Here is a 20,753-nt window from a genome sequence, read left to right on the forward strand (position 1 = left end):
GGTCGGCAGTGATCGTGTCCATGCACAGGATAAACAGGAGTGGTGACAGGGCCGATCCTTGGTGCACTCCAACGCTGATGGGAAATGGCGGTGATATGCCCACTGCACACCTGACTGCACTGGTGACGTTCTTGTATAGGAGTTGCACCCAATGCACGTAGGTTTCAGGGACTCCATGGGATCGAAGCGAGTGCCAGATGAGGTCGTGGGGGACCCTGTCAAATGCCTTTTCAAGGTCGAGGAACGACACGTGCACAGCTTGGTTCTTCTCTCTGTGCCTCTCCAGCAGGAGCCTCGCCGCGAATATGGCGTCCGTAGTGCCACATCCTTTGACGAAGCCGCATTGGTTGGGTGACAGGGTGATGATGTTTCTAATCCTTGTGTCCAAAACTCGCTCAAAGATCTTCATCGCATGACACAGGAGCCGGATTGGCCTGTAATTCGAGCATTCTGCCACGTCCCCTTTACCCTTCCAAATTGGAACCGTCGTGCTGGTCGACCAGGCTTCTGGGACCTCACTGTGGCCAAGAATATCCGAAGCTTCGTGTTGAGCGACAGACCGGGTAGCTTCCACGCAGTGTTATGCAGCCGATGAAAAGAAAATGCTGCTCGACTGATTCGGAGCAAGGCCTCTGCTGTCATACTGGAGCCGGTCATGAGCACACTGCCCAGGTATGGAAAACTCTCTACTCTCTCCACAACTACCCCATCACCAATTGGGAGTTGTGGGGGTGGAGTGTCTGATGGCACAAAATACCCAGACAGGTGCTTAGTTTTGGTGGGGCTGATGGTAAGGCCCCAGCTCCGAGTGGCACACTCCAGGTTCAGCAGCAGCGCCTCCAATTCCTACTCTGATTGAAAAGAAATCACTCGATCATCGGCAATAGGGAGCCATCCATTCCTTGACCGCACCCGGGCATCGATCAGCCTCTCATTGTCGTTCTTATGTTCTGCTCTGTCTGTGTGTCTCCGTTCCTCTTGTCTTATGTTTTGTCTTTCTTTGGAATTTTCACACTTAAATTCTAACTTAGCAATCTTTGAAAAATGTAATCGACCAGGCTATGCGTTAATTGTGTGTTGACTGACTCTCTGTGTTGTATTACGTAACATTTCGATATTTTGCTAAGTTATTTAATTTAGTGTGTTCTTTCTCCCTCTCTCCTAATGTTCAAGCTTGCGTACTTTACCAGGCGTGCTTCGTATTCATTGACATGTTAATTTTTTCTCTAACCCCTCCAAATCTCTCTGCCTCCGCCCCCCTCTGTCTATTTAAGGCCTCGCTACAGAGACAATCTCCCTCTCTGTGCCTGTGTTTCTCTCTCTCTATGTATCTTGGTGATATCTGTCTGCTTATATGTCTGTCTATAGTTTTCTGGTTAACATTTTATACCTGATGACGATTGCTTGTGTTGCAATCGAAACATCGTATGTTATTATTTAATTTATTATTTTATCTTTATACGTGACTTTACCGAAAGAACCAACGAGTAATTCCTGCAGTCACGAAAGCTCCAAATTCAAGATTGAACCACTTCTACGGGGAAGTTCCAAGTTTATCTTTTTCTCTCTCTCTGGGTTTTTTGTTTTCTCTCTCTACCTGTGTATTTAGTGTCTTTTTTCTGTCTCCACTCGTTTTTTGTCGTTCTTATGTTCTGCTCTGTCTGTGTGTCTCCGTTCCTCTTGTCTTATATTTTGTCTTTCTTTAGAATTTTCACACTTAAATTCTAACTTAGCAATCTTTGAAATACGTAATCGACCAGGCTATGCGTTAATTGTGTGTTGACCGACTCTCTGTGTTGTATTACGTAACATTTCGATATTTTGCTAAGTTATTTAATTTAGTTTGTTCTTTCTCTCTCTCTCCTAATGTTCAAGCTTGCGTACTTTACCAGGCATGCTTCGTATTCATTGACATGTAAATTTTTTCTCTAACCCCTCCAACTTTCTCTGCCTCCGCCCCCCTCTGTCTATTTAAGGCCTCGCTACAGAGACAATCTGCCTCTCTGTGCCCGTGTTACTCTCTCTCTATGTATCTTGGTGATATCTGTCTGCTTATATGTCTGTCTATAGTTTTCTGGTAAAAAATTTATACCTGATGACGATTGCTTGTGTTGCAATCGAAACATCGTATGTTATTATTTAATGTATTATTTTATCGACAACGAAGTCGACAACAGGCTGGCCAAGGCAAACAATGCATTTGGCAGACTATACAAACGTGTCTGGAACAACAGAAACCTTAAAAGAGCCACAAAGGTCAACGTCTACAAAGCTGTTGTGCTGACCACTCTCCTGTATGGCGCTGAGTCCTGGGTCACGTACCGTCGTCACCTGAGTCTCCTCGAGCGTTTCCATCAGCGCTGCCTCCGCACAATCTTCAATATTCACTGGAGTGACTTCGTCGCCAACACTGAAGTCCTCAAGTCAGCGAAGGTCATCAGCATCGAGACCATGGTCCTCAAGACACAGCTTCGTTGGGCAGGGCACATCGCCAGGATGGAGAACCACCACTTACCTAAGATTGTGCTGTATGGGGAACTGTCCTCTGGCCATCGCGACATAGGGGCACCACGAAAGCGATACAAAGACTCCCTGAAGAAGTCCCTCACTGCCTGCTGCATCGATCACCGTCAGTGGGCAACACAAGCAGCTGATCGCAACTCCTGGCGGCACACAGTCCACCAGGCCACCTCCTTCTTCGAAGATACCCGCAGGGCCCGTATGGAGGACAAAAGGAGAAGGAGGAAGAATCATGATCCCTCAGCACCCATCCCAGATGAGACCTATACTTGCAGCCGTTGTGGCAGGACCTGCTTGTCCCGCATAGGCCTCTTCAGCCACCAGCGTGCCTGCAGAAGACGTGGATGTCCTTCCTAGATCTTCGTTCGCGAAGCCAAGCCATGATGATGATGGTGATTTTATCTTTATACGTGACTTTACCGAAAGAACCAACGAGTAATTGCTGCAGTCACGAAAGCTCCAAATTCAAGATTGAACCACTTCTACGGGGAAGTTCCAAGTTTATCTTTTTCTCTCTCTCTGGGTTTTTTGTTTTCTCTCTCTACCTGTGTATTTAGTGTATTTTTTCTGTCTCCACTCGTTTTTTATCGTTCTTATGTTCTGCTCTGTCTGTGTGTCTCCGTTCCTCTTGTCTTATATTTTGTCTTTCTTTGGAATTTTCACACTTAAATTCTAACTTAGCAATCTTTGAAATACGTAATCGACCAGGCTATGCGTTAATTGTGTGTTGACCTACTCTCTGTGTTGTATTACGTAACATTTCGATATTTTGCTAAGTTATTTAATTTAGTGTGTTCTTTCTCCCTCTCTCCTAATGTTCAAGCTTGCGTACTTTACCAGGCGTGCTTCGTATTCATTGACATGTTAATTTTTTCTCTAACCCGTCCAACTCTCTCTGCCTCTGCCCCCCTCTGTCTATTTAAGGCCTCGCTACAGAGACAATCTCCCTCTCTGTGCCTGTGTTACTCTCTCTCTATGTATCTTGGTGTTATCTGTCTGCTTATATGTCTGTCTATAGTTTTCTGGTTAAAATTTTATACCTGATGACGATTGCTTGTGTTGCAATCGAAACATCGTATGTTATTATTTAATTTATTATTTTATCTTTATACGTGACTTTAACGAAAGAACCAACGAGTAATTCCTGCAGTCACGAAAGCTCCAAATTCAAGATTGAACCACTTCTACGGGGAAGTTCCAAGTTTATCTTTTTCTCTCTCTCTGGGTTTTTTGTTTTCTCTCTCTACCTGTGTATTTAGTGTCTTTTTTCTGTCTCCACTCGTTTTTTGTCGTTCTTATGTTCTGCTCTGTCTGTGTGTCTCCGTTCCTCTTGTCTTATATTTTGTCTTTCTTTAGAATTTTCACACTTAAATTCTAACTTAGCAATCTTTGAAATACGTAATCGACCAGGCTATGCGTTAATTGTGTGTTGACCGACTCTCTGTGTTGTATTACGTAACATTTCGATATTTTGCTAAGTTATTTAATTTAGTTTGTTCTTTCTCCCTCTCTCCTAATGTTCAAGCTTGCGTACTTTACCAGGCATGCTTCGTATTCATTGACATGTAAATTTTTTCTCTAACCCCTCCAACTTTCTCTGCCTCCGCCCCCCTCTGTCTATTTAAGGCCTCGCTACAGAGACAATCTGCCTCTCTGTGCCCGTGTTACTCTCTCTCTATGTATCTTGGTGATATCTGTCTGCTTATATGTCTGTCTATAGTTTTCTGGTTAAAATTTTATACCTGATGACGATTGCTTGTGTTGCAATCGAAACATCGTATGTTATTATTTAATGTATTATTTTATCGACAACGAAGTCGACAACAGGCTGGCCAAGGCAAACAATGCATTTGGCAGACTATACAAACGTGTCTGGAACAACAGAAACCTTAAAAGAGCCACAAAGGTCAACGTCTACAAAGCTGTTGTGCTGACCACTCTCCTGTATGGCGCTGAGTCCTGGGTCACGTACCGTCGTCACCTGAGTCTCCTCGAGCGTTTCCATCAGCGCTGCCTCCGCACAATCTTCAATATTCACTGGAGTGACTTCGTCGCCAACACTGAAGTCCTCAAGTCAGCGAAGGTCATCAGCATCGAGACCATGGTCCTCAAGACACAGCTTCGTTGGGCAGGGCACATCGCCAGGATGGAGAACCACCACTTACCTAAGATTGTGCTGTATGGGGAACTGTCCTCTGGCCATCGCGACATAGGGGCACCACGAAAGCGATACAAAGACTCCCTGAAGAAGTCCCTCACTGCCTGCTGCATCGATCACCGTCAGTGGGCAACACAAGCAGCTGATCGCAACTCCTGGCGGCACACAGTCCACCAGGCCACCTCCTACTTCGAAGATACCCGCAGGGCCCGTATGGAGGACAAAAGGAGAAGGAGGAAGAATCATGATCCCTCAGCACCCATCCCAGATGAGACCTATACTTGCAGCCGTTGTGGCAGGACCTGCTTGTCCCGCATAGGCCTCTTCAGCCACCAGCGTGCCTGCAGAAGACGTGGATGTCCTTCCTAGATCTTCGTTCGCGAAGCCAAGCCATGATGATGATGGTGATTTTATCTTTATACGTGACTTTACCGAAAGAACCAACGAGTAATTGCTGCAGTCACGAAAGCTCCAAATTCAAGATTGAACCACTTCTACGGGGAAGTTCCAAGTTTATCTTTTTCTCTCTCTCTGGGTTTTTTGTTTTCTCTCTCTACCTGTGTATTTAGTGTATTTTTTCTGTCTCCACTCGTTTTTTATCGTTCTTATGTTCTGCTCTGTCTGTGTGTCTCCGTTCCTCTTGTCTTATATTTTGTCTTTCTTTGGAATTTTCACACTTAAATTCTAACTTAGCAATCTTTGAAATACGTAATCGACCAGGCTATGCGTTAATTGTGTGTTGACCTACTCTCTGTGTTGTATTACGTAACATTTCGATATTTTGCTAAGTTATTTAATTTAGTGTGTTCTTTCTCCCTCTCTCCTAATGTTCAAGCTTGCGTACTTTACCAGGCGTGCTTCGTATTCATTGACATGTTAATTTTTTCTCTAACCCGTCCAACTCTCTCTGCCTCTGCCCCCCTCTGTCTATTTAAGGCCTCGCTACAGAGACAATCTCCCTCTCTGTGCCTGTGTTACTCTCTCTCTATGTATCTTGGTGTTATCTGTCTGCTTATATGTCTGTCTATAGTTTTCTGGTTAAAATTTTATACCTGATGACGATTGCTTGTGTTGCAATCGAAACATCGTATGTTATTATTTAATTTATTATTTTATCTTTATACGTGACTTTAACGAAAGAACCAACGAGTAATTCCTGCAGTCACGAAAGCTCCAAATTCAAGATTGAACCACTTCTACGGGGAAGTTCCAAGTTTATCTTTTTCTCTCTCTCTGGGTTTTTTGTTTTCTCTCTCTACCTGTGTATTTAGTGTCTTTTTTCTGTCTCCACTCGTTTTTTGTCGTTCTTATGTTCTGCTCTGTCTGTGTGTCTCCGTTCCTCTTGTCTTATATTTTGTCTTTCTTTAGAATTTTCACACTTAAATTCTAACTTAGCAATCTTTGAAATACGTAATCGACCAGGCTATGCGTTAATTGTGTGTTGACCGACTCTCTGTGTTGTATTACGTAACATTTCGATATTTTGCTAAGTTATTTAATTTAGTTTGTTCTTTCTCCCTCTCTCCTAATGTTCAAGCTTGCGTACTTTACCAGGCATGCTTCGTATTCATTGACATGTAAATTTTTTCTCTAACCCCTCCAACTTTCTCTGCCTCCGCCCCCCTCTGTCTATTTAAGGCCTCGCTACAGAGACAATCTGCCTCTCTGTGCCCGTGTTACTCTCTCTCTATGTATCTTGGTGATATCTGTCTGCTTATATGTCTGTCTATAGTTTTCTGGTTAAAATTTTATACCTGATGACGATTGCTTGTGTTGCAATCGAAACATCGTATGTTATTATTTAATGTATTATTTTATCGACAACGAAGTCGACAACAGGCTGGCCAAGGCAAACAATGCATTTGGCAGACTATACAAACGTGTCTGGAACAACAGAAACCTTAAAAGAGCCACAAAGGTCAACGTCTACAAAGCTGTTGTGCTGACCACTCTCCTGTATGGCGCTGAGTCCTGGGTCACGTACCGTCGTCACCTGAGTCTCCTCGAGCGTTTCCATCAGCGCTGCCTCCGCACAATCTTCAATATTCACTGGAGTGACTTCGTCGCCAACACTGAAGTCCTCAAGTCAGCGAAGGTCATCAGCATCGAGACCATGGTCCTCAAGACACAGCTTCGTTGGGCAGGGCACATCGCCAGGATGGAGAACCACCACTTACCTAAGATTGTGCTGTATGGGGAACTGTCCTCTGGCCATCGCGACATAGGGGCACCACGAAAGCGATACAAAGACTCCCTGAAGAAGTCCCTCACTGCCTGCTGCATCGATCACCGTCAGTGGGCAACACAAGCAGCTGATCGCAACTCCTGGCGGCACACAGTCCACCAGGCCACCTCCTACTTCGAAGATACCCGCAGGGCCCGTATGGAGGACAAAAGGAGAAGGAGGAAGAATCATGATCCCTCAGCACCCATCCCAGATGAGACCTATACTTGCAGCCGTTGTGGCAGGACCTGCTTGTCCCGCATAGGCCTCTTCAGCCACCAGCGTGCCTGCAGAAGACGTGGATGTCCTTCCTAGATCTTCGTTCGCGAAGCCAAGCCATGATGATGATGGTGATTTTATCTTTATACGTGACTTTACCGAAAGAACCAACGAGTAATTGCTGCAGTCACGAAAGCTCCAAATTCAAGATTGAACCACTTCTACGGGGAAGTTCCAAGTTTATCTTTTTCTCTCTCTCTGGGTTTTTTGTTTTCTCTCTCTACCTGTGTATTTAGTGTATTTTTTCTGTCTCCACTCGTTTTTTATCGTTCTTATGTTCTGCTCTGTCTGTGTGTCTCCGTTCCTCTTGTCTTATATTTTGTCTTTCTTTGGAATTTTCACACTTAAATTCTAACTTAGCAATCTTTGAAATACGTAATCGACCAGGCTATGCGTTAATTGTGTGTTTACCTACTCTCTGTGTTGTATTACGTAACATTTCGATATTTTGCTAAGTTATTTAATTTAGTGTGTTCTTTCTCCCTCTCTCCTAATGTTCAAGCTTGCGTACTTTACCAGGCGTGCTTCGTATTCATTGACATGTTAATTTTTTCTCTAACCCGTCCAACTCTCTCTGCCTCTGCTCCCCTCTGTCTATTTAAGGCCTCGCTACAGAGACAATCTCCCTCTCTGTGCCTGTGTTACTCTCTCTCTATGTATCTTGGTGTTATCTGTCTGCTTATATGTCTGTCTATAGTTTTCTGGTTAAAATTTTATACCTGATGACGATTGCTTGTGTTGCAATCGAAACATCGTATGTTATTATTTAATTTATTATTTTATCTTTATACGTGACTTTACCGAAAGAACCAACGAGTAATTCCTGCAGTCACGAAAGCTCCAAATTCAAGATTGAACCACTTCTACGGGGAAGTTCCAAGTTTATCTTTTTCTCTCTCTCTGGGTTTTTTGTTTTCTCTCTCTACCTGTGTATTTAGTGTATTTTTTCTGTCTCCACTCGTTTTTTATCGTTCTTATGTTCTGCTCTGTCTGTGTGTCTCCGTTCCTCTTGTCTTATATTTTGTCTTTCTTTGGAATTTTCACACTTAAATTCTAACTTAGCAATCTTTGAAATACGTAATCGACCAGGCTATGCGTTAATTGTGTGTTGACCTACTCTCTGTGTTGTATTACGTAACATTTCGATATTTTGCTAAGTTATTTAATTTAGTGTGTTCTTTCTCCCTCTCTCCTAATGTTCAAGCTTGCGTACTTTACCAGGCGTGCTTCGTATTCATTGACATGTTAATTTTTTCTCTAACCCGTCCAACTCTCTCTGCCTCTGCCCCCCTCTGTCTATTTAAGGCCTCGCTACAGAGACAATCTCCCTCTCTGTGCCTGTGTTACTCTCTCTCTATGTATCTTGGTGTTATCTGTCTGCTTATATGTCTGTCTATAGTTTTCTGGTTAAAATTTTATACCTGATGACGATTGCTTGTGTTGCAATCGAAACATCGTATGTTATTATTTAATTTATTATTTTATCTTTATACGTGACTTTACCGAAAGAACCAACGAGTAATTCCTGCAGTCACGAAAGCTCCAAATTCAAGATTGAACCACTTCTACGGGGAAGTTCCAAGTTTATATTTTTCTCTCTCTCTGGGTTTTTTGTTTTCTCTCTCTACCTGTGTATTTAGTGTAATTTTTCTGTCTCCACTCGTTTTTTGTCGTTGTTATGTTCTGCTCTGTCTGTGTGTCTCCGTTCCTCTTGTCTTATATTTTGTCTTTCTTTGGAATTTTCACACTTAAATTATAACTTAGCAATCTTTGAAATACGTAATCGACCAGGCTATGCGTTGTGTGTTGACAGACTCTCTGTGTTGTATTACGTAACATTTCGATATTTTGCTAAGTTATTTAATTTAGTTTGGTCTTTCTCCCTCTCTCCTAATGTTCAAGCTTGCGTACTTTACCAGGCATGCTTCGTATTCATTGACATGTTAATTTTTTCTCTAACCCCTCCAACTCTCTCTGCCTCCGCCCCCCTCTGTCTATTTAAGGCCTCGCTACAGAGACAATCTGCCTCTGTGCCTGTGTTACTCTCTCTCTATGTATCTTGGTGATATCTGTCTGCTTATATGTCTGTCTATAGTTTTCTGGTTAAAATTTTATACCTGATGACGATTGCTTGTGTTGCAATCGAAACATCGTATGTTATTATTTAATTTATTATTTTATCTTTATACGTGACTTCACCGAAAGAACCAACGAGTAATTCCTGCAGTCACGAAAGCTCCAAATTCAAGATTGAACCACTTCTACGGGGAAGTTCCAAGTTTATCTTTTTCTCTCTCTCTGGGTTTTTTTGTTTTCTCTCTCTACCTGTGTATTTAGTGTATTTTTTCTGTCTCCACTCGTTTTTTATCGTTCTTATGTTCTGCTCTGTCTGTGTGTCTCCGTTCCTCTTGTCTTATATTTTGTCTTTCTTTGGAATTTTCACACTTAAATTCTAACTTAGCAATCTTTGAAATACGTAATCGACCAGGCTATGCGTTAATTGTGTGTTGACCTACTCTCTGTGTTGTATTACGTAACATTTCGATATTTTGCTAAGTTATTTAATTTAGTGTGTTCTTTCTCCCTCTCTCCTAATGTTCAAGCTTGCGTACTTTACCAGGCGTGCTTCGTATTCATTGACATGTTAATTTTTTCTCTAACCCGTCCAACTCTCTCTGCCTCTGCCCCCCTCTGTCTATTTAAGGCCTCGCTACAGAGACAATCTCCCTCTCTGTGCCTGTGTTACTCTCTCTCTATGTATCTTGGTGTTATCTGTCTGCTTATATGTCTGTCTATAGTTTTCTGGTTAAAATTTTATACCTGATGACGATTGCTTGTGTTGCAATCGAAACATCGTATGTTATTATTTAATTTATTATTTTATCTTTATACGTGACTTTACCGAAAGAACCAACGAGTAATTCCTGCAGTCACGAAAGCTCCAAATTCAAGATTGAACCACTTCTACGGGGAAGTTCCAAGTTTATCTTTTTCTCTCTCTCTGGGTTTTTTGTTTTCTCTCTCTACCTGTGTATTTAGTGTATTTTTTCTGTCTCCACTCGTTTTTTATCGTTCTTATGTTCTGCTCTGTCTGTGTGTCTCCGTTCCTCTTGTCTTATATTTTGTCTTTCTTTGGAATTTTCACACTTAAATTCTAACTTAGCAATCTTTGAAATACGTAATCGACCAGGCTATGCGTTAATTGTGTGTTGACCTACTCTCTGTGTTGTATTACGTAACATTTCGATATTTTGCTAAGTTATTTAATTTAGTGTGTTCTTTCTCCCTCTCTCCTAATGTTCAAGCTTGCGTACTTTACCAGGCGTGCTTCGTATTCATTGACATGTTAATTTTTTCTCTAACCCGTCCAACTCTCTCTGCCTCTGCCCCCCTCTGTCTATTTAAGGCCTCGCTACAGAGACAATCTCCCTCTCTGTGCCTGTGTTACTCTCTCTCTATGTATCTTGGTGTTATCTGTCTGCTTATATGTCTGTCTATAGTTTTCTGGTTAAAATTTTATACCTGATGACGATTGCTTGTGTTGCAATCGAAACATCGTATGTTATTATTTAATTTATTATTTTATCTTTATACGTGACTTTACCGAAAGAACCAACGAGTAATTCCTGCAGTCACGAAAGCTCCAAATTCAAGATTGAACCACTTCTACGGGGAAGTTCCAAGTTTATATTTTTCTCTCTCTCTGGGTTTTTTGTTTTCTCTCTCTACCTGTGTATTTAGTGTAATTTTTCTGTCTCCACTCGTTTTTTGTCGTTGTTATGTTCTGCTCTGTCTGTGTGTCTCCGTTCCTCTTGTCTTATATTTTGTCTTTCTTTGGAATTTTCACACTTAAATTATAACTTAGCAATCTTTGAAATACGTAATCGACCAGGCTATGCGTTGTGTGTTGACAGACTCTCTGTGTTGTATTACGTAACATTTCGATATTTTGCTAAGTTATTTAATTTAGTTTGGTCTTTCTCCCTCTCTCCTAATGTTCAAGCTTGCGTACTTTACCAGGCATGCTTCGTATTCATTGACATGTTAATTTTTTCTCTAACCCCTCCAACTCTCTCTGCCTCCGCCCCCCTCTGTCTATTTAAGGCCTCGCTACAGAGACAATCTGCCTCTGTGCCTGTGTTACTCTCTCTCTATGTATCTTGGTGATATCTGTCTGCTTATATGTCTGTCTATAGTTTTCTGGTTAAAATTTTATACCTGATGACGATTGCTTGTGTTGCAATCGAAACATCGTATGTTATTATTTAATTTATTATTTTATCTTTATACGTGACTTCACCGAAAGAACCAACGAGTAATTCCTGCAGTCACGAAAGCTCCAAATTCAAGATTGAACCACTTCTACTGGGAAGTTCCAAGTTTATCTTTTTCTCTCTCTCTGGGTTTTTTGTTTTCTCTCTCTACCTGTGTATTTAGTGTATTTTTTCTGTCTCCACTCGTTTTTTATCGTTCTTATGTTCTGCTCTGTCTGTGTGTCTCCGTTCCTCTTGTCTTATATTTTGTCTTTCTTTGGAATTTTCACACTTAAATTCTAACTTAGCAATCTTTGAAATACGTAATCGACCAGGCTATGCGTTAATTGTGTGTTGACCGACTCTCCGTGTTGTATTACATAACATTTCTATATTTTGCTAAGTTATTTAATTTAGTGTGTTCTTTCTCCCTCTCTCCTAATGTTCAAGCTTGCGTACTTTACCAGGCGTGCTTCGTATTCATTGACATGTTAATTTTTTCTCTAACCCCCCCAACTCTCTCTGTCTCTGCCCCCCTCTGTCTATTTAAGGCCTCGCTACAGAGACAATCTGCCTCTCTGTGCCCGTGTTACTCTCTCTCTATGTATCTTGGTGATATCTGTCTGCTTATATGTCTGTCTATAGTTTTCTGGTTAAAATTTTATACCTGATGACGATTGCTTGTGTTGCAATCGAAACATCGTATGTTATTATTTAATTTATTATTTTATCTTTATACGTGACTTTACCGAAAGAACCAACGAGTAATTCCTGCAGTCACGAAAGCTCCAAATTCAAGATTGAACCACTTCTACGGGGAAGTTCCAAGTTTATATTTTTCTCTCTCTCTGGGTTTTTTGTTTTCTCTCTCTACCTGTGTATTTAGTGTAATTTTTCTGTCTCCACTCGTTTTTTGTCGTTGTTATGTTCTGCTCTGTCTGTGTGTCTCCGTTCCTCTTGTCTTATATTTTGTCTTTCTTTGGAATTTTCACACTTAAATTATAACTTAGCAATCTTTGAAATACGTAATCGACCAGGCTATGCGTTGTGTGTTGACAGACTCTCTGTGTTGTATTACGTAACATTTCGATATTTTGCTAAGTTATTTAATTTAGTTTGGTCTTTCTCCCTCTCTCCTAATGTTCAAGCTTGCGTACTTTACCAGGCATGCTTCGTATTCATTGACATGTTAATTTTTTCTCTAACCCCTCCAACTCTCTCTGCCTCCGCCCCCCTCTGTCTATTTAAGGCCTCGCTACAGAGACAATCTGCCTCTGTGCCTGTGTTACTCTCTCTCTATGTATCTTGGTGATATCTGTCTGCTTATATGTCTGTCTATAGTTTTCTGGTTAAAATTTTATACCTGATGACGATTGCTTGTGTTGCAATCGAAACATCGTATGTTATTATTTAATTTATTATTTTATCTTTATACGTGACTTCACCGAAAGAACCAACGAGTAATTCCTGCAGTCACGAAAGCTCCAAATTCAAGATTGAACCACTTCTACGGGGAAGTTCCAAGTTTATCTTTTTCTCTCTCTCTGGGTTTTTTGTTTTCTCTCTCTACCTGTGTATTTAGTGTATTTTTTCTGTCTCCACTCGTTTTTTATCGTTCTTATGTTCTGCTCTGTCTGTGTGTCTCCGTTCCTCTTGTCTTATATTTTGTCTTTCTTTGGAATTTTCACACTTAAATTCTAACTTAGCAATCTTTGAAATACGTAATCGACCAGGCTATGCGTTAATTGTGTGTTGACCGACTCTCCGTGTTGTATTACATAACATTTCTATATTTTGCTAAGTTATTTAATTTAGTGTGTTCTTTCTCCCTCTCTCCTAATGTTCAAGCTTGCGTACTTTACCAGGCGTGCTTCGTATTCATTGACATGTTAATTTTTTCTCTAACCCCCCCAACTCTCTCTGTCTCTGCCCCCCTCTGTCTATTTAAGGCCTCGCTACAGAGACAATCTGCCTCTCTGTGCCCGTGTTACTCTCTCTCTATGTATCTTGGTGATATCTGTCTGCTTATATGTCTGTCTATAGTTTTCTGGTTAAAATTGTATACCTGATGACGATTGCTTGTGTTGCAATCGAAACATCGTATGTTATTATTTAATGTATTATTTTATCGACAACGAAGTCGACAACAGGCTGGCCAAGGCAAACAATGCATTTGGCAGACTATACAAACGTGTCTGGAACAACAGAAACCTTAAAAGAGCCACAAAGGTCAACGTCTACAAAGCTGCTGTGCTGACCACTCTCCTGTATGGCGCTGAGTCCTGGGTCACGTACCGTCGTCACCTGAGTCTCCTCGAGCGTTTCCATCAGCGCTGCCTCCGCACAATCTTCAATATTCACTGGAGTGACTTCGTCGCCAACACTGAAGTCCTCAAGTCAGCGAAGGTCATCAGCATCGAGACCATGGTCCTCAAGACACAGCTTCGTTGGGCAGGGCACATCGCCAGGATGGAGAACCACCACTTACCTAAGATTGTGCTGTATGGGGAACTGTCCTCTGGCCATCGCGACATAGGGGCACCACGAAAGCGATACAAAGACTCCCTGAAGAAGTCCCTCACTGCCTGCTGCATCGATCACCGTCAGTGGGCAACACAAGCAGCTGATCGCAACTCCTGGCGGCACACAGTCCACCAGGCCACCTCCTTCTTCGAAGATACCCGCAGGGCCCGTATGGAGGACAAAAGGAGAAGGAGGAAGAATCATGATCCCTCAGCACCCATCCCAGATGAGACCTATACTTGCAGCCGTTGTGGCAGGACCTGCTTGTCCCGCATAGGCCTCTTCAGCCACCAGCGTGCCTGCAGAAGACGTGGATGTCCTTCCTAGATCTTCGTTCGCGAAGCCAAGCCATGATGATGATGGTGATTTTATCTTTATACGTGACTTTACCGAAAGAACCAACGAGTAATTGCTGCAGTCACGAAAGCTCCAAATTCAAGATTGAACCACTTCTACGGGAAAGTTCCAAGTTTATCTTTTTCTCTCTCTCTGGGTTTTTTGTTTTCTCTCTCTACCTGTGTATTTAGTGTATTTTTTCTGTCTCCACTCGTTTTTTATCGTTCTTATGTTCTGCTCTGTCTGTGTGTCTCCGTTCCTCTTGTCTTATATTTTGTCTTTGTTTGGAATTTTCACACTTAAATTCTAACTTAGCAATCTTTGAAATACGTAATCGACCAGGCTATGCGTTAATTGTGTGTTGACCTACTCTCTGTGTTGTATTACGTAACATTTCGATATTTTGCTAAGTTATTTAATTTAGTGTGTTCTTTCTCCCTCTCTCCTAATGTTCAAGCTTGCGTACTTTACCAGGCGTGCTTCGTATTCATTGACATGTTAATTTTTTCTCTAACCCGTCCAACTCTCTCTGCCTCTGCCCCCCTCTGTCTATTTAAGGCCTCGCTACAGAGACAATCTCCCTCTCTGTGCCTGTGTTACTCTCTCTCTATGTATCTTGGTGTTATCTGTCTGCTTATATGTCTGTCTATAGTTTTCTGGTTAAAATTTTATACCTGATGACGATTGCTTGTGTTGCAATCGAAACATCGTATGTTATTATTTAATTCATTATTTTATCTTTATACGTGACTTTACCGAAAGAACCAACGAGTAATTCCTGCAGTCACGAAAGCTCCAAATTCAAGATTGAACCACTTCTACGGGGAAGTTCCAAGTTTATCTTTTTCTCTCTCTCTGGGTTTTTTGTTTTCTCTCTCTACCTGTGTATTTAGTGTATTTTTTCTGTCTCCACTCGTTTTTTATCGTTCTTATGTTCTGCTCTGTCTGTGTGTCTCCGTTCCTCTTGTCTTATATTTTGTCTTTCTTTGGAATTTTCACACTTAAATTCTAACTTAGCAATCTTTGAAATACGTAATCGACCAGGCTATGCGTTAATTGTGTGTTGACCTACTCTCTGTGTTGTATTACGTAACATTTCGATATTTTGCTAAGTTATTTAATTTAGTGTGTTCTTTCTCCCTCTCTCCTAATGTTCAAGCTTGCGTACTTTACCAGGCGTGCTTCGTATTCATTGACATGTTAATTTTTTCTCTAACCCGTCCAACTCTCTCTGCCTCTGCCCCCCTCTGTCTATTTAAGGCCTCGCTACAGAGACAATCTCCCTCTCTGTGCCTGTGTTACTCTCTCTCTATGTATCTTGGTGTTATCTGTCTGCTTATATGTCTGTCTATAGTTTTCTGGTTAAAATTTTATACCTGATGACGATTGCTTGTGTTGCAATCGAAACATCGTATGTTATTATTTAATTTATTATTTTATCTTTATACGTGACTTTACCGAAAGAACCAACGAGTAATTCCTGCAGTCACGAAAGCTCCAAATTCAAGATTGAACCACTTCTACGGGGAAGTTCCAAGTTTATATTTTTCTCTCTCTCTGGGTTTTTTGTTTTCTCTCTCTACCTGTGTATTTAGTGTAATTTTTCTGTCTCCACTCGTTTTTTGTCGTTCTTATGTTCTGCTCTGTCTGTGTGTCTCCGTTCCTCTTGTCTTATATTTTGTCTTTCTTTGGAATTTTCACACTTAAATTATAACTTAGCAATCTTTGAAATACGTAATCGACCAGGCTATGCGTTAATTGTGTGTTGACCGACTCTCTGTGTTGTATTACGTAACATTTCGATATTTTGCTAAGTTATTTAATTTAGTTTGGTCTTTCTCCCTCTCTCCTAATGTTCAAGCTTGCGTACTTTACCAGGCATGCTTCGTATTCATTGACATGTTAATTTTTTCTCTAACCCCTCCAACTCTCTCTGCCTCCGCCCCCCTCTGTCTATTTAAGGCCTCGCTACAGAGACAATCTGCCTCTGTGCCCGTGTTACTCTCTCTCTATGTATCTTGGTGATATCTGTCTGCTTATATGTCTGTCTATAGTTTTCTGGTTAAAATTTTATACCTGATGACGATTGCTTGTGTTGCAATCGAAACATCGTATGTTATTATTTAATTTATTATTTTATCTTTATACGTGACTTCACCGAAAGAACCAACGAGTAATTCCTGCAGTCACGAAAGCTCCAAATTCAAGATTGAACCACTTCTACGGGGAAGTTCCAAGTTTATCTTTTTCTCTCTCTCTGGGTTTTTTGTTTTCTCTCTCTACCTGTGTATTTAGTGTATTTTTTCTATCTCCACTCGTTTTTTATCGTTCTTATGTTCTGCTCTGTCTGTGTGTCTCCGTTCCTCTTGTCTTATATTTTGTCTTTCTTTGGAATTTTCACACTTAAATTCTAACTTAGCAATCTTTGAAATACGTAATCGACCAGGCTATGCGTTAATTGTGTGTTGACCGACTCTCCGTGTTGTATTACATAACATTTCGATATTTTGCTAAGTTATTTAATTTAGTGTGTTCTTTCTCCCTCTCTCCTAATGTTCAAGCTTGCGTACTTTACCAGGCGTGCTTCGTATTCATTGACATGTTAATTTTTTCTCTAACCCCCCCAACTCTCTCTGCCTCTGCCCCCCTCTGTCTATTTAAGGCCTTGCTACAGAGACAATCTCCCTCTCTGTGCCTGTGTTACTCTCTCTCTATGTATCTTGGTGTTATCTGTCTGCTTATATGTCAGTCTATAGTTTTCTGGTTAAAATTTTATACGTGATGACGATTGCTTGTGTGGCAATCGAAACATCGTATGTTATTATTTAATTCATTATTTTATCTTTATACGTGACTTTACCAAAAGAACCAACGAGTATCTGTACCAGATGGAAATTCCTCCGGTGCAGCCATCGAAGGCTTCACAAACTAAGTGTCTGAAATAGATGTTAAATATGGGAGCCAGAGGACATCCCTGTCGCACTCGAAGGTGAACAGGGAATGGCTTCGACTCCCGGCCACGTAGTTTTGCCTGGGCCTGCTCACCATCATGAAGGTCTTTAATGATTGTGAGCAGTCAGGGACTCTGAAGGCACGAAGAAAAACCCCGAGTCCAGGCCTACTGATGGTATCATAGGCCTTGACCAGGTCAATAAGCAGAGATGTAGGTCCTGTTGGAATTCCCTATACCTCTGCTGTAGCAGACGGACATAAAATATGCCATCTGTGCAGGACCGCCATTTCCTAAAACCACATTGGGGCTCCGCAAGCCTCTCCTCAGTGTGCCTAGCAAGGCAATGTTTAATCATCCTTGCCAGGACATTTCCCGGCACACTGAGGAGGGAGATGCCCCCCCACACCCACGGGGGCATGCGCGCGTACATAGACACGAGCGAACGCACTCACTTTCGCACACAAACACATAAGAAGCAGCAGGAGAGTAAGCCTGAAAAGTTGCCCGTTAAATTTGTTCCTTTGCAAGGCCACGTGCACCAAAATTACCGACGGGAACGTGGCCGTGTTTTTCGAGCACAACCAGAGTGGGCGGTGAGCAACGTACCTCGCATTGTCCACCATCTCGGCCATGGCTCCAAACAGAAACTCGTGGGTGGTTCTAGCAGAGATATGCGCACACAGAGTGTGCACGAGTCAGCGGAGCCATCAACTTACGGCAGTTAGCGCAATGTGTTTCACAGCCATTGGAATTTGACAAGTCATATAAGTGGCATGTGATCTGAACCAATGCGAATGCCCTGACCTTCACCAATCCGCACTGACCACAATGGTGAAGTATGGTCAAACAACTACAATGCCATACACGGCTTGGGGAGGCTTCATCCAGCAGTGGATTGACAAATGAGACTTACATTATCAACTGTAAATCCACTACTGGATGTGCGCATTACGTTGTACAAGTGTGAAGTATAGTCAACAACCCTTATGACAGGATACTGCTTAGGGAGGCCCTTATCCAGCAGTGGATTGATCAAACTACTGCTGTTGACTTGTGAATGCACAGTACACTATATCGTAATCCAACATGGTTGACCACGTGGAAACCTCTAATCTCCACCCAGCCGCTCGAGTTGATTCCTGTCCAGGGCTATAACATCAGTGGCAAGTGATGTCTGAACAGGACCTGGGACTTCCCCCACCCGCATTGACCCATGTAGTGAAGTATGCTCAAACAACCCCATTTTACGGACTCAGCTTTGGGAGGTCTTCATCCAGCAGGAGACTATGGCTGATGATACATTTATAACGTTTAGCCCATTTGCTTTTAAGATATTTGGCCCCCTAGCAGAGGCCTTTCGTTAGCAGTTGCGTATGTATATGCACACATCCAGCAGTGGATAGACCTTGACTGATTGCAAATAAAGTACTGAACATGCCAATGTGGTATGGCAACCACATGGGCGCGCCCATCACACAAGATGGTCGCGCCCAAGTGGGCAGCGCGTGGCACCCAGAGCCAACACGCGTCTCCTCCCCTAGCCCAACACTCCCCGCTACTCACGAGTTGCTGTGCAGATAGTTGCACGTAATCTCGGCCCTTTGGAGGAGCCCGTAGTCCCCCTTCCCGCTTCGGCCGCTGCCGCTGCTGCCCGCCGTCTCGTCAAACGTCATGTCAGCCATTTGCTGCAGTCTTCACGGAACTTGGATCGATTCGATTATCTCGGACGTGGAATCGTGATCTCAGACAAATAATCGTCGATTCCTTCCTTATCGATTCCTACCGTGTAATGCTGTGGAGCCGAACGTGACTGATGGTGCCTCGATATGCGAATGTTGGAAGTACACGTATAACGAATTTTGTATGTATTACCATTTACCCAGGGGCGGTTTCTTCATTAGGGCGATTGGGCGACGCACCACCAAAGTGTGAAAGGGACTTTTTCAATCACATTAACAATCTCATTCAACCACAGAGTTACGCTAGCCGTTACTGTGCCTCTGGATATAGTCCAATCAGCGTCATGTCACGTTCTGTGGAGTACCGCCTCTTTTTGGGCGATTTCACTCTGGCTGAGAATCGCCCAGATTGTTCCCATAGACTTACATTCAAAGATGCTTTTTTTCGAACGGCGGGCGCTACAATGCATTCTATATGGCTTCCGGGAGGGCTCACACTAACATGGTTACGTCATCATACGTAAGCACGTTTCAGTCAATAATATTATTTGTCGCCACCTAGTGGAATTTCGATTTAAAGCTTTCGTGACTGAAGGGATTCATCTTCTTGGTTCTTTCGGTAAAGTCACGTCGAAGGGAAGTAATAAAATAATAAAAATAAAACAATAAAATAATTCTCACGACGTTTCGGCCACAACTCAAGTAGCCGTCCTCAGGTGAAAACCAGGTCTGTCAAGGCGACAGCGTCTGAATGAAACAGCACACGTGCTTGGAGCATGTATATAAGCTGGGTTGGAAGGGGGGAAGAAATGGGGCGCCTTAACAAAATAATTTGCATATCAAGAGGAATTTAGCATATTTATGGGAAATGCAGGTATGTGATTAGTACTGCATATGCCCGTGCATTATGCAGGATTAGCAGCATCAAAGGGAGGGGATATGGGAAATGCAAGTATGTGATATGGGAAATGCAGGTATGTGAATAGTACTATTTATGCCCGTGCATTATGCAGGATTAGCAGCATCAAAGGGAGGGGATAAGGGTAGCATTAATGAAGGGAAGGAGTGTAAATAGGATGTAGCTGCAGTAACTAAAACCACCACATAAACAACTAAAGTATAAACTACATATTATCATCAGTATACTAAATATACTCTACAATACGCTGAGTTATTAACAGTAAGTAATACATTACAATTCTACGTCGTAAAAAAAATATATAATATGCTTCCATCTAAACTTTATTCTCTTACATCACACGAGTCTACACCCTACTATATACTGCCATAGACAAACCCAACATTAAATTATATACTGTATTGCACACCAAAGAAAGGTTCTTCTTTACCGACCACCTTGTAAGTGCCACGCTGCTACAAGGAGAGATGTTTCAACAGCATGGCCATACATTCCCTGTTGAGGCTCTGAACATCACTGTCAGGGCATACCCTATGTTAAATATGGCGAAGCTGAAGACTGAACTGTCTGTCATTTATGAGAGTCCAGAATTCAAGGGCTGCTGTGGTGCACTAGCGCTGTACCAGGTTTTGCTGAAGTACAACCTCCAGGATACTTTTTCAGAGACTGTTGCTCTGTTGAACATCCTCATAACCACTCCCATGACAACTGCTGAAGCTGAGAGGTGTTTCTCAACCTTAAAGAGAATCAAGACATTCCTGAGAAATGTAATGGGACAGGAACGTCTGAATGCAATGGCTATGCTTTCCATGGACAGGGAACTAGTCAGGAACATGCCTGCTTTCAATGAGAGAGTAATTGATCACTTTGCTACTTTGAAAGAAAGAAGAGCAAAATTTCAGTATAAGT

At 42.1% G+C, this 20,753-nt stretch overlaps 1 protein-coding gene across 4 annotated transcripts in view; it reads right to left on the bottom strand.

Annotated features, from left to right (window-relative positions):
* LOC144734721 (ATPase MORC2-like) overlaps positions 1-18,977 on the bottom strand; it is a 110,225-nt gene extending 91,248 nt beyond the window's left edge. For all 4 annotated transcript variants that reach the window (XM_078617052.1, XM_078617051.1, XM_078617049.1 and 1 more), the window contains exons 1-2: positions 18,810-18,977; positions 17,853-17,906 (exon numbers count right to left, since the gene is read on the bottom strand). In XM_078617052.1, coding sequence (XP_078473178.1) covers positions 17,853-17,906; positions 18,810-18,928 — 173 coding nt within the window. In that variant the 5' untranslated portion in view covers positions 18,929-18,977. The remainder of the gene's footprint in view (positions 1-17,852; positions 17,907-18,809) is intronic.
* Positions 18,978-20,753: the final 1,776 nt, after the last annotated feature.

This window comes from Lampetra planeri, chromosome 52, assembly GCF_965212315.1.
Source record: "Lampetra planeri chromosome 52, kcLamPlan1.2.h2, whole genome shotgun sequence".
NCBI lineage: Eukaryota > Metazoa > Chordata > Hyperoartia > Petromyzontiformes > Petromyzontidae > Lampetra > Lampetra planeri.